Source organism: Macrobrachium nipponense, chromosome 16 (genome assembly GCF_015104395.2).
Source record: "Macrobrachium nipponense isolate FS-2020 chromosome 16, ASM1510439v2, whole genome shotgun sequence".
NCBI lineage: Eukaryota > Metazoa > Arthropoda > Malacostraca > Decapoda > Palaemonidae > Macrobrachium > Macrobrachium nipponense.
Genome location: NC_087209.1, coordinates 21,218,493 through 21,233,299, shown reverse-complemented (window position 1 = coordinate 21,233,299; position 14,807 = coordinate 21,218,493). Strand labels below are relative to the sequence as shown.

General features: G+C 38.0%; 1 protein-coding gene across 1 annotated transcript in view; it reads right to left on the bottom strand.

Annotated features, from left to right (window-relative positions):
- LOC135195596 (core histone macro-H2A.1-like) overlaps window positions 1–14,580 on the bottom strand; it is a 42,201-nt gene extending 27,621 nt beyond the window's left edge. Inside the window, exon 1 of the mRNA XM_064221919.1 lies at window positions 14,296–14,580. Coding sequence (XP_064077989.1) covers window positions 14,296–14,476 — 181 coding nt within the window. The 5' untranslated portion in view covers window positions 14,477–14,580. The remainder of the gene's footprint in view (window positions 1–14,295) is intronic.
- Between the last annotated feature and the right edge of the window lie 227 nt (window positions 14,581–14,807).

Here is a 14,807-nt window from a genome sequence, read left to right as displayed (position 1 = left end):
AAATGCTATGTTCCCAGTCACGATAATGCATGGGTGACCTGTAGCCTCTTAAATAATTTGGAAAAATCCCCAGAGCCAGAGTAAGATTTGCCTGTATTCTTGCTCTAAGAAAACTTAAGAGAACCAAGCTATGAATGAAAAGAATGGGGAGCATGAGTCATATGGCATGACATCGGGGTTGATCCCTCAATCCCCATCCAGAACAAATTTGGCCTGATTGCTAACTTGTAAACTATTGAAAAAAGAAAAAAAAGAGGGAGAAAAGCAAGTTGCTCACCTTACAACCTCCAGCTTTATGCCCTCAGAGTTCTTTAGATGAAAGACTTTTTGTAAGAGAGGCGCTTCGAGACATTACAATCTGTTAGGCAGAAACCAAACTTCCTAAGGAAAGGATCCAGGGACTTTGGGCAATGTCACAATGGTCAACTGAAATACTCTGGTGCTGTCAGAGAACTGTCTTCACTAACTGTAAAAATGAAAAGTTTTTCCAATAGATTAGGGGTGGGCCAATACCACTGGCTTCACAGGCCTTGCACGAACCAGATAATCATCCTCCTCACAGGATGGACTGTAGGTCTGCTAGACGAGAATTCTCCATAAAACCAGAAGGCCAGGGTGCTCTTGGACAGCGTCTTGTGCTTATCAGTAGTACAATAAGACATCAAAACTCTGGCCTAAGAGGTTAAGGTTCTCCTTAGATAGTGCTGCACAGCTTGCACTGGAATAATTAGTAGTATCTCAACCAGCCCCCACTTATCAAGTCCTGGGGGGAACAGAAAAATTTTCAATCCTTCATCTGAGACTACTGGGATTTAAGTTTTCGTTATTCAGGAATGAGTAAAAGTGCTGAACAAGATAAGAAAGCTCGCCAACATATTTCAACAGGCTTTAAAAGCTAGCAGAAAAGTGTCCTTTAGAGTGAGATCTCAATCTGAAGCCTCCCCATGGAATTATGGCACCTGCGATAGGTGGTGAAAGATGAGTCACCTCCTACTCTGAAGGCTATTCATAGCTCCAAAGCACCTACATACAAGACAACTAAACCAAGGAAGGCAGGGCTCAAAGAAGTGATGGGATTCCCCAGGGACAGAGAGGGAGCTTGTCTCTACATAGGTGTATAAATAAATCTGTGATCTGATGAAAAGTACCCGTAACTGCAGAGATAATTGCTAAGGGCCACAAGAGCTCAAGGGGTCATGTTGGAATATCAGCTTGTGCAATTTTTTATGCATATTGTTTCCTTCATGTGTATCGAAAACTTTCAAGGTCTCTTATTCCCTGACGTAAGTACACTGTCATACTCCTCCCATTTTTCCTTCCTTGCTGGTGTTCTATAAAGGCATGTCCAGACAAGCGGGCCTGATCGGCGGGCAAGCATGTTATTGGGGACATATACTGGGAAAACCAGCGAAATGGTCGTGCGCCTCTGTTGAGCGAAATCACCAGTTGGTTCCTGGTAATCTGAGACAAGGACTGAAGGTACAACACTGCAAGACTTACGTTATCATAAGGCACCATAAAATAGAAATTAAAAGTACTGTTTTATCATAGATCTTTGTAACTTAAGCATGACTTGGCATTTAGTATACAACGAAATAAAGAAAAGCCAACGGATTAGGTAAATCGATCTTACATAAATAAACAAATTAACGAACGAAAATGCCTTATCAATTCGAATATATAAATACAAAACATACACATACATATACTGTATATAGTATATATATACACATACATACAGTATACAAATATATACAAGTATAACTGAATAAAAACATTTGGAATCTGATGAATGTAGTATAAATAAAGTCAAAAGCCATGAAAGGAAGTGAAACAATGGAGTAGCCCATTGTTTCACTTTCCTCCGTGGCTTTTGCCTTTATTTATACATTGCACATACATACATACATACATACATACATACATACATACATACATACATACATACTACATATACTATAATACATACATACATACATACATATACATATATATATTATATATATATTATATATATATATATATATATATATATCTATATATATATTATATATATATATATATATATATATATATATATATATAGATATATATATATATATATATAATATTATATATATATATATATATATATATATATATATATATATATATATATATATATATATATAATATATATATATATATATATATATATATATATTATAAATACTACATACATTAATACATGCATATGCAGTTGTGGCTCCCTATACTGACACTAAATATCTTGAACTATTCTTATAGTTCCCAGAGTAAAATCAAATTGCAACTGAATGATAAACATTTTTTTATAGGACTTTTTTCCTGATAATTTTTACCAAGGCAAGAAAGAAAGGCTTTACAAAAATATTACTGTTTAATCCAGCTTTTCTTCAAGGTCATTTGTCCAAATGTCTACTGTCATTATGAAATAAAAAACAAGCTGTTCATTTGGCAATTTTGTTTCATCCTAATTCCAGTCTCTCTCTCTCTCTCTCTCTCTCTCTCTCTCTCTCTCTCTCTCTCTCTCTCTCTCTCTCTCTCTCTCTCTCTCTCTCTTCTCTCTCTCTCTCTCTCTCTCTCTCATGGACCACTTTAGTAACTTTTACTTCATTTCTATTCGATTACCTCTCTCTCTCGTAGACCGTTTTAGTAGTTGTTACTTCATTTCTGTTTGAATTCCAGTCACTCTCTTTTTAGTTATTGTTTCTTTATGTCTATTCTCTCTCTCTCTCTCTCTCTCTCTCTCTCTCTCTCTCTCTCTCTCTCTCTCTCTCTCTCTCTCTCTAAAAAAATGTCAAGTGTTGCTTCCAAACGAGCTTCTGCTGTTTAGCTGTGTCGCCTATTTGTATCTTGTTTCTGGATGTATGGCTTTACCTTTGCTAGGCATGTATGGAGTCGGCGGCCATGATGGAATGTACCTACACTTATTTTCATATACTAGTAGTTTCTATAATCATGTTCATAGGTATATTGTTACATAATATACTGTTGTATGTCTCCAATGAACATCTCTCCTATTTAGCCAATCTTTGCACTACACTCTCGTCTTTTTCTTTATACATACACAAATTATTATGCCGCACAACATTTCCTTTTCTGAGCAATACTAGCCACCATGTTTTTCGTACGACAGTGTACTGGCATCGTCGGGCAAGTCTGCCCATTCACCAACTCTGCCGTGTGGACAACACTCACAGGTAAGCCCGGCAGAATGTGCCCACCTACCGCACTCCCCGGCAATCACACTGCTCATCTGGACAGGCCTTAAGACACTAGCTATCACGCCAACAAAGTACAAGAAATCAAATAAATCTTTAAATCTTATAATTGGTCTTTTACAAGTTTGACAGTTAAATATTGATTACTTCACATATGCTACCAATTAACATTAGGTTTAAAGATCAAGAATAAAACATCCATTGCAAATGGATACCAATGCAAAAAAAAAAAAATAGTACAGTACGTAGTACCTCGAGATACGAAATTAATCCGTTCCGAGGCGCCTTTCATATCATGAGGTTTTCGTATCTTGGACCACATTTTACATGTAAAATGGTTAATCCATTCCAAGCCCTCCAAAAACACCCCAGTAAATTTCATAATCAAGGTAAATTGACCTATAAACAATGAAATACTACAACAATTTGGACCATTCAATACGTAACTTAATAATAAAAATGCAAAACCTGTAAATAAAGTGTATACTATTAGTGTACAAGAAATATTATTACTTTAACGTAAAATGTGGAAGCTTACCTTTCGAATGAGGCTATCTCCGAAAGTGGCGGCAGAGGAGGAGGACGACAAACGGCAGATACGTACACTTAACTTTACGAAACACAAAAAAATGTCAGAAAAACAAACTAAACTTTCCAAAACACATTAACAAAACTGTAACACTTAACTTTACAAAAAACTTAAATATAAAATTTATTTTGTCTTTTTTTTATTTTTACATTTCTTTTTACTTTTTTATACTTTACGTAATTTCAATTTCTTCACCACCGAATGGATGCCAGTCCGTTTATGGAATTTTTCGAACCACCCATGAGAAGCCTTGAACTCTGGGGTTGCCGTTGATGTCCCCTCTCCGCCGTCGTCTTCGGCTTGGGCAATCAAATCGCCGAAAATAGCGCTGGCCTTCTGGCAGATTGCCGTCTCGGTTATCATATCGACATCGATTTCTTTGTCCTCGATCCATACAAGAAGCAGCCTTTCCATTTCATTATGCACATGGCTCCTCTTGTTGGACAAAATAGTCACGCCCTTGGAAGGTGTAGCTGCTTTGATGGCTTCCTTCTGCTTAAGGATGGTGCCTATTGTCGACGGATTTCAGCCGTATTCCTTAGCGATCACACTCAACCGCAAGCCAGCTTCATACTTTTTTATTATCTCCATCTTTGTCTCCATAGAAAGCATTCTCTTCTTTCTGTGAACTTCAGCAACTTTCTTGGGACCCATGACTATAGGTACTGTACGTAATTAAGTTACGTATGTAGTATGTATACTAATTAGGTTCTCACAACACGATAAAGTAGTACAACAAAATCACTAACAAATTTACGATACTAAACGAAATCGTTAGACCGAACGAATGCCGCATGCGTACGATAAAGCTTCGGGTGCGAAATGGCCGAGCGAAGGCACGCCACCACGTAAGAAAGATACATGATGGGAGGGATGCTGTCCAATAGGAGAGAAGGATCTCATTGCTTGGCTAGCATCAGGAACCAATGGGAGAGCAGGAGGATGGTGGCGAGTCTACTAGAACTAAGATGGCGGCAGGCGCGAGTTTCAAAATTGTTATCGGGCGAATCTCGGACTTCCAGAAACCTTTCGTATCTTGTAAACTTTTCGTATGTAGAGGAGTAAAATTTTTCGTGTCAGCTTTCGTATCTCAAGTTTTTCGTAAGTTGAGCCTTTCGTATCTTGAGGTACCACTGTACTTCAAGAAATCTTGGACCTATGTTTGGGCAACAGTTTCTCATTGGTATAATTTCAAAAAATGCAAAGTAAATATGATAAGATGCTTTTAGGTATTTGTTTTTCTTACTAACCTCCAAAGAACATCCAATGAACCTGACTAATTTCAACCAAACTTTCAAATATGATACCAGGCCTACAGATTCACAGTACGCAATTTTTAAAGTAGGATAGGCAAGTTTAGGACGCTTTTGACCAGGCAGAGCACAGTATTCTAGGTTATGTTATGTTAGAACAAAACACATTCACAGATTTCACACCATGATTTACATACTCTAGACCAAATTAGGCTGACGGAGGTGCAAGACCTGCAGCTTAGGTTAGGATGGACTCTTCAATTTCAAACTATGTATCATTTAAGTCACTCAGAAATTAGGTTGGGGGTAACTAGACCAGACAGGAACAAGCATCAGATTAGGTTAGCTTACATCCCTGTTTTTGACCACTCTTCAGGTTTCATATTTACTACATATTTTTATACTTTTATTGACTATACACAAAAACTAAATCTTTCAACTGCCTATCTTGCATTAAACATATTTTACTTTTCCTTTTGTTGCAGGTCACCTGCTTTGCATTTTCCCCGTTCCAAAAAGCCAGGGGGGCTCACAATCCTTAAGATTTATAGAAAATATAAAACAAAGGAGTTTACACCAAAAATACAGATGAAATATGCTTAGGCCTAAATATATGGTTCATACATTACAAAGAAATCTGTATATAATCAATTTATTTTTCTGTAAAAGAAAACTATTGAGATGGACACATCTTTTTGTCTGTGCTTTTTCTGTCATGCTCAATCTTAAAAATCATGGAGGCTAGAGGGCTGCACATTGGTATGTTGATCGTCCACCCTCCAATCATCAAATATACCAAATTCCAGCCCTCTAGCCTCAGTAGTTTTGATTTCATTTAAGGTTAAAGTTAGGCATGATTGTGAGTCTGGCTCACTCAGCATTACAGGAAACCTAAAGAAACATAAGACACATCTTTTACTTGATTCTTCTTGAGTCTGGTCTCTAACAAGCATGTTATCCAATGCAGTTCCCCTAAGAACACAGAATGATCTTGTGCTAATATAAATGAGAAAATACCTACCTAGTTCAACAAGTACTTGACACTAGTAATAACCTATTGTGTGGATTTGCAAGTTTCACTGGAGTACTATACAGGACTTGGTTAAGAAAACTTTCTGGTATTGATCCATGGTTTCTTCAAATAAAATTATAAAATGCCAAATACATATGTCAGCATAATAATTCACACTAACAGTGATGGTAGTTAGGTTCTTGCAACTTGACTAAAATTTTCATTTGCTTAACTTTTGTAATTTAATGTTATTTCATTAGTAGCATAATAACTGGTAAAAATATTCCATTACAACAGGATTCCATCTAATATAAGGAGCCCATAAAAACACCAAAATATAGAAAGTAAGTACGTACTATATTTCTGCCTCCTGTCTCTCTCTTCAGGTAGGTAATGAACCTACCTGAAGAGAGAGACAGGAGCCTCTGAAATATAGTACTTACTTACTATATTTTGGCATTCTTATGGGCTCCTTTCATTAGGTAGCAGCAAGAAGTTGACATTTATGTTTACCAATACGTACATATAAGGATGTAGTATGGGAATCCAATCATATAAATTTAGAACTGCATCAAGCACACAGAGCACAGTTCTCAAGAACACTAATGAAGTATGGTTAACAATAAGAACACTAATGAAGTGTGGTTAACAATAATAAAGGTAATTTTCAAGTTGTACTACACATGAACAGCACTAGAGAACAATAATAAATGCACAAATTTTCTCATCTTGTATTCAAATGCAAGATCTTCACAGTGTATTTTTAGGTAAATCTAGGTAATAACTCCGTGTCGGGTATTTCTTTGGAAATTACAGTTTCTTATTTTATTTCAGATACTCATTAAGAATTTACCGTTATTTTTGGGGGGTCGACTGTAATTAACCCCCCACGGGCTAGTACTAAACATGGCCAAAATAGATTTCACGACCCAATTCCCTAGTGGCTGTCATATTTGCGTGACCGTTCCTTGCAGTCAGTGCAGAGTTATTTACTAGAATTACCTATTTTCCATCAATAACATGTAAAACCTAATGAAAACAATGCAATTTCAATAACTTGAATCACATCAAGTATGTCCAGAATAACAGCAGCACGGGGGCTATCATACCACAGAGGCAACAAAAAGATTATTTGGAAATACTATTTTTGTTGGACAAATTTGATAAGGATATGTCACTACCCTCAGGGTAAAGAAAATAAGAAATAAAGTGGACTATCAACAACTCACAAAATGGGTTAGCACAGAGGCTCGGCTAGTTTGTGCTTGACTACAACAGGTTATTTGCTGCTCAGTAATTTCTTTACAAATGCACTCTTCCTTTCCTAAAGGAAAGAAGTTAGTCTACTAGGCTACGTATCACTGATAATTAACCTAGTTTAGCCTTGCCCATGCTTTATGCAGAGGGATAGGAAATACGAGGGCCTAAGCAACCAAGAAAAGTGCTAAACAATAAAAAGCCACTCAAGGCCATGAATTTAAGCACACCCATAGCTAATGCATATAATTATATGTTCTAACCATATTTAAAAAACATGTTATTATTGTTATGCTGGATGCCAATACAGGCGGTCCCCGGGTTACGACGGTTCCGGCTTACGACGTTCCGAGGTTACGACGCTTTTTCTTAAATATTCAATGGAAATTCCGTCCTGGGTTACGACGCTTGTTCCGAGGTTACGACGCTGACGCTTCCGACGCTCCGAGTTAACGACGCTTTTAAAAAACGCATGCTATGATAAAAATCCTTTATAGTTTAGCACAGTATATAATAAAAATATGTTTTTGGTTACATTACAACAAAAATTTTGAGGTTATGATGATTTTTGACACTTTTTTTTCGTATTTTTTTAATTTTTTTAGTGACGCCGCATATGCGGAACTAGTTTGCGGGCGAATGAATACACTAGCTTGGGATGCGCAGTTTAAAACAGTCCAAAAGCGCAAATATAATGAAAAATCATTGCTTGTTTCCAGTACATAATTAAAAAAACTAAGTTTCTGGTTAGATTACAACACAAATTCCAAGGTTACGACGTTTTGTTATGCTTTTTAACGATACCTCATATGCAGAACTAGTTTTTGAGCGGAGGAGCATAAATTAATTAACGCTATTAAACTGTATGGTAAATTGACCGAACAACGACCTCGGACGGTCGAGGACGCCAAGCGTAACAATACGAAAGGACGCCACTTCAATCGCGTGTCTGCCTGAAGTTCAGTCGGTTGTGTGCTAAGACGTTGCTGAAATTCCTTGCCATTTTCGCAAATTTACAATGGCTCCTAAACGCCAAAGTACTTCCTCTGATGATAGTTCATCCAAGAAGAGGAAGGTCATGACGATGGAGGTCAAATATGACGTGATAAAGCGTTCGGAGAAGGGAGAAACTAACACCGAAATAGGCCGTTCTTTAGGCTTGAGCAGGACCACGGTGGTAACCATTGTGAAGGACAAGGAACGTATTCTGAAGCATGTTAAGGATGCTGCACCGATGAAGTCAACGGTGATAAACGAGAAGCAACGTAGCCAGAGCATTGTTGAAATGGAGAAATTGCTCATGATCTGGCTGGAGGACCAGAACCAGCGACGTGTTCCGTGAGCTTAAGTGTGATCCAGGAGAAGGCTAGAGCGCTGCATGAGGCAGTAGTGAAAAAGTTTGGCGAAGGCAGTGCTGGTGGTGAATTTTCCGCGAGTAGAGGTTGGTTTAACCGTTTTAAGGCTCGTGCAAATTTGCATAATGTGAAGCTGCAAGGTGAAGCTGCTAGTGCTGATAGCAAAGCAGCAGAAAGTTTTCCAGGTGGTTTGGCTGAGATAATTAAGGATGGTGGTTACACGGCTGACCAAGTCTTTAATGTGGATGAGACTGGATTATTTTGGAAAAGAATGCCAAATCGAACGTACCTTTCCAAGGAGGAGAAGTCAGCACCTGGCCATAAAGCTGGAAAGGAGCGAACTGACTTTGCTGTTTGGGGCCAATGCAAGTGGTGATTTGAAACTGAAGCCCTTGCTGGTGTATTTGGCCGAGAATCCCAGGGCTTTCAAGGGCATTTTCAAGAGTCAACTCCCTGTGATTTGGAAATCAAACAAGAAGGCTTGGGTTACCTTAATGGTCTTCGAAGATTGGTTCAATGACCATTTCGTGCCAGCAGTGGAGCGGTATTTGACTTCGAAGGGTCTGCCTTTTAAGGCCCTCTTAGTCCTGGACAATGCCCCTGGTCACCCTTCAAATTTGAGACGACATGCATCCTAATGTGAAGGTGGTGTACCTCCCACCCAATACCACATCGCTGATACAGCCAATGGACCAGGGAGTAATAGCTAATTTCAAGGCTTACTACCTTAGAAGGACCATACGTTTTGCTTTGAGGGCCATAGAAGCTAACAAGGAGTTGACACTGAAGCAATTCTGGAAGGGCTACAACATTGCTGATGCAGTGAAAAATATTGCAAGTGCTTGGGACGAGGTGAAGACGACCACTTTAAATGGGGCCTGGAAGAAACTGTGTCCACAGTTTGTGCACAGTTTTGAAGGCTTTGACCAGGCAGAAGACGTCGAGACTGTGACGAGGAAGATCGTAGGGCTAAGCAAGAGGCTGAAACTAGATCTTGAAACCTGATGATGTAACAGAGCTGCTGGCTCCCATGGAGAGGAATTGTCTGCAGAGGACTTACTTGAACTTGAACAACAAATGATTGAGGAAGAGGAGGCGGCACCAGAGCCAAAACCCAGGTCATTAACTGTGAAAGGCTTGTCAGAGGGTTTTACTCATCTGGAGAGAGCCTTGGCTTCTTTTGAGGCAGAAGACCCTAACGTTTCTAGGTTTGACAAAATCAAGAGAGGAATCATGGATTTGGTGACTTTCTACAAGGAGACCCTGAAGGAGAAGCAGACGAAGAGAAGTGTGCAGTCCAGGCTTGACACTTTCTTTCACAAGTCTCCAGTACCACCACCTCCCACTCCTAGTCCTGGTAAGGAATTCTGAACTGTTTTACTAATTTATGTGTTTACATAGTGTACATATTAAAATGTGTTAATTTTTTAATGTAACAACTAAATGTAAGAGTAAATTGTAACTTCATTAATTTTCATCATTTGTAATTTTATTGCAGAAGTGGTGACAGTTCCAGATCCCCCTGTACTACCTGTGACAGTTCCAGATCTCCCTGTACTACCTGTGACAGTTCCAGATCTCCCTGTACTACCTGTGACAGTTCCAGATCCCCCTGTACCTGGACCCTCTGTATCAGCCCGCCCACCTGTACATGTACAATCAGGTAAGCAATTTCATTTTTCTCATTTTCATGTTGGAAATTGTTTACACCCTACATACATACGTACACTAACTTACATAGTGGTACAATGTGTTTGATGTTGCATAACCTTATTATTTTTTTTTTTTTTCATTTCAGACCCTTTGATAGTGACAGTGACCCAGATGACCCTGAGCCTTTCCATGGTTTTGATGCCTCGCCCTATACATCAGGTAAGGAATCCTTAACAAATTTGTATAAAATGTTTTATAAATTGCTAATAGAAATTTTATTAAAAGTGTACATATGCTACAATTACATCCACCTTATAATATATTTTATGTACCCTATCATTCTTTCCAGATCTGATTTCCCTCATCAGTTGATACGAGTATCACCTCTCCAGAGCCCAAATCTGTTGATACGAGAGTAGTATCACCTCTCCCATTCCTTCAGGTAAAAGAATTCTTCATTTTTTATATTGAACATACGTATTACACACTACATAATCAAATAGTAATAACAAGTGCAGTAGTTACAGTAGTAGTAACTATCATTTTATATATTTTTTATCATTCCAGACTCCCAAGCACCTGCCCATCCCACTCCATAGCCCAGCCACCCACTCTCATGTACCATATGGCCATCCCAGTAAGCAGCCAACCACTAGAATTTGGTAAGGGCATTTTTTTTTATTAATGTTTTATTATTACATATGTAATAACCATGTTATGTATGTAACATACATACTATATAATCATATGTACTATTACATTATCATTCCAGACTGGCATGCACCTGTGACTTACATAAACCAGACCTCTACATAGCCTACATGTCTTCATTTTGCTGAAGGTAAGGAATTCTCAGTTGTGTTTAATGTTTGCATACGTACAATAAATTTTGTACACCTAAGTGGTTACATACTGTCCTTTAATATTAATTCTTCATTCCAGACTGCCCATCTCCTAGCCTGTTATCTGTGATAAAGCACACTGAAGTTAGGTTTGGAATGCATCCTTATCATGAATGCTCTACACCTCCACCTCCATCTCCCACAACCTAGGTAACAGCTTTGAGACTCACTAAAAGTTGGTAAGTTATGTAAGGAATTTCTAAATTAAGTTTTATACTACATGTTATATGTGATATTAAACCACTGTATGGTGCATATTACTGTATGTAACTTACTCTGCATAGAGGACTTACTGACAAAATTATTTTTTGTACATTCCAGAGTCCCCTGAATGATGTAGGCTATGGGGCCACATAAGACTTTGTCCATCCAGGGTTACATTGAAAAGACAACTTTAAACTAAAAGTAAGGAATTAATTAACATACATTAACTCTTTTAGTACTCTTGATATATCTACAGTAATTAACATATTGCATTCACAACTTTCTGTAGTGTATATTTTGTACACTAATTTTGTTACTTTTTCCTTCCAGAACCAACATTTTTTCACACAACTCCAGGTTGTTACTAACAAATTACTACTACAAGTGTCATCAAGGGATAACTACAAGTAGAAGCACCATTTTTGGATGGAAAAAACCCTTCAGGAAAGTATACGTATCACATGTAACATGTAGTGTAACAAAGTATGAACAGTAAGGTTTTTACATACAGTAGTATTACATACGTACATAACTTTTTTTTACAGGAATTTCCAACCAAGTTTGATTATGTACATACATGTTATAAACCACTGTACGTATGGTTACTGTATGTAACTTACTAAACATACATAACATGACTTAACTTTGATACTTTTTTGGTACATTCCAGAAAACCAGGACCCCCTCCATGATGCAGGCTATGGGGCCACATAAAACTTTGTCCAGGGTTACTACATAACATAAAGGTAAGGAATTATACATAGTAGTAAACATACATTAAGTAAGTTTTATACGTACATACTAAAAAAAAGTGACCAAGATCTCTCACATGGGATAAGTGATCAAGGTCCCTCATGGAATTACGTACATACTGTACACTCCCTGCTGAACAGGGGGTGTAGACCAATCATTTACTATGCATACCAGTTGATATTAAACCACTGTATGGTGCATATTACTGTATGTAACTTACTATGCATAGAGTACTTACTGACAAAATTATTTTTTGTACATTCCAGAACCCCCTGAATGATGTAGGCTATGGGGCCACATAAGACTTTGTGCATCCAGGGTTACATAGCACGACAACTTTAAACTAAAGGTAAGGAATTAATTAACATACATTAACTAAGTTTTATACATGTTATATATGTGATATTAAACCACTGTATGGTGCATATTACTGTATGTAACTTACTATGCATAGAGTACTTACTGACATACTAATTATTTTTTGTACATTCCAGAACCCCCCTGAATGATGTAGGCTATGGGGCCACATAAGACTTTGTGCATCCAGGGTTACATAGCATGACAACTTTAAACTAAAAGTAAGGAATTAATTCACATACATTAACTTTTTTACTCTTGATATAACTCAAAGTAAGGAATTATAAACTAAAAGTAAGGAATTAATTAACATACATTAACTCTTTTACTCTTGATATCTATAATTTACATATTGCATTCAGGACTTTGTGTAGTATTTTGTATACTAATTGTGTTATACTTTTACCTTCCAGAGCTACCAGACTGGGATTTTAGTGTACTCCAGGATCTACCAAAGGATTACTACATACATACTACGTAGTGTACAGTGCATAATATAGTGTTTAGTGTATAATCTAACCTAAGGATTAAGTGTAGTACATTGTGCTTTATAGTGTCACAAGAGTTTAATAAAGAATTATACCTTCAAGAACCATCCTTTGCCATTGAAATAACCACACTACACATCATGCAATACTTGCATGTCACACAGGTAAGGTCTCTCTAACTTTTTCTTAGTTTAAGGCATATTTCCAAGTGTCGTTCCGGCTTACGACGATTTTCGGCTTACGACGCGCCTCAAGAACGGAACCCCCGTCGTAACCCGGGGACTGCCTGTATGGTAGATCTACATTACTATTCCGCGGCAGCCTAGACTATGGCAGTTGCAGTTTTTCTATGCAGTTTTACCTCCTGAACAAGAATTTTAAGTAATATTTATTCGGATGACTGTAATTAACCACCAGGGGCTCGTACTAAACACGGCAAAATACATTTGATGCCCCAATTCCTGGTGGCTTTCGTATTCGTGGGGGCGAACGATGCGGAATGCTTGTATAAAAATAAGCCAATATTTAACAACTCTAGGCAATAACTCCGCACAGATGGCAAAGAACAGTCCCGCAAATATGACAGCCATTAGGGATTGGGGTGTCAAATGTATTTTGCCATATTTACTACCTAGTACTGGCCCCTGTGGGTTAATCACAGTTGACCCCCCCAAAAAAATAACAGTAGGCTAAATTCTTAACAAACAACCCAAATACCATAGGAAACTGTCATTTCCAAAGAAATACCCCAACGTGGAGCTGTTAGGTATGCCTAGATCTAACCAATATTTAAGGTACTGTACTACCGAGGTTAAGTTCTACCTATTCTAAGGCAACATAGGCTACCTAACACTGGTTAATGTTTAATTAGGTAGGTTAGGTGATAGCGACTAAGTTAGCTAGCTAGGATTAGCCTACCATGCAACTTTGATAGAAGTGTCATCATTAAAAAAACCTAGGTAAATATTAGGTACGTAAATGAAATTTTACGAAATTCTGAGAGCCATGTGCCATAGTTCAAAGCTTATTGATAAGCTTATTCATCGAGTGACCTATGCTGATTCTCTTGCGCTTACGGATGTTTAGAATTCCGACTTCTCATGTGAAAGTATTTTTGAAAGTTATTTTTTATATGGAAATGTGTAAATGATAATGGCACAGTGAGAACTGACAATAAAATGGGGCAATTATTCCACACAGTCACGTATAATCTGCGAATTCTGTACCGACCTGTAAGGTATTCGATGACAGCGGCGGCATAGACAGGCGCCCCAACTCCTATCCTCAGTTTGCGAGTTCCTGGTCCTGCCTTCAGGTAACGGTGGAGACGCCCTACGGGAAACAAGACATTGGCTCTTTGACTCTTGCTAATATTCTTCTGTCTCTTCTTGGCTATGCCTCTTGCTGACATGGTCCCTAGGACTCTTGTAACTTAGTCTAAATTCAACAGAATGTAATCGATATTAGCCACTACGCTGAACGCCTTCTCTGGCCAATAGACGACGGGAGAAATGAAGGCTAAACTAAACCGCCGGTGTCAGGAAACGTTTACTGTTTTGATCGAAGCCTATTTCCCAATCCCTTTCCGAAGGGAATTAGGATCTGCTGCTTCTTTTTATTATAATTTCAATTTGTTTCGAGCGCTTATACTGGAGCAGACGCCTCACAATACTTGGTGATCAAAAGTGGTGCAACGCGGATCCTTCAAAAAGAATGCTTGACTACCAGAATCATCACTGCAT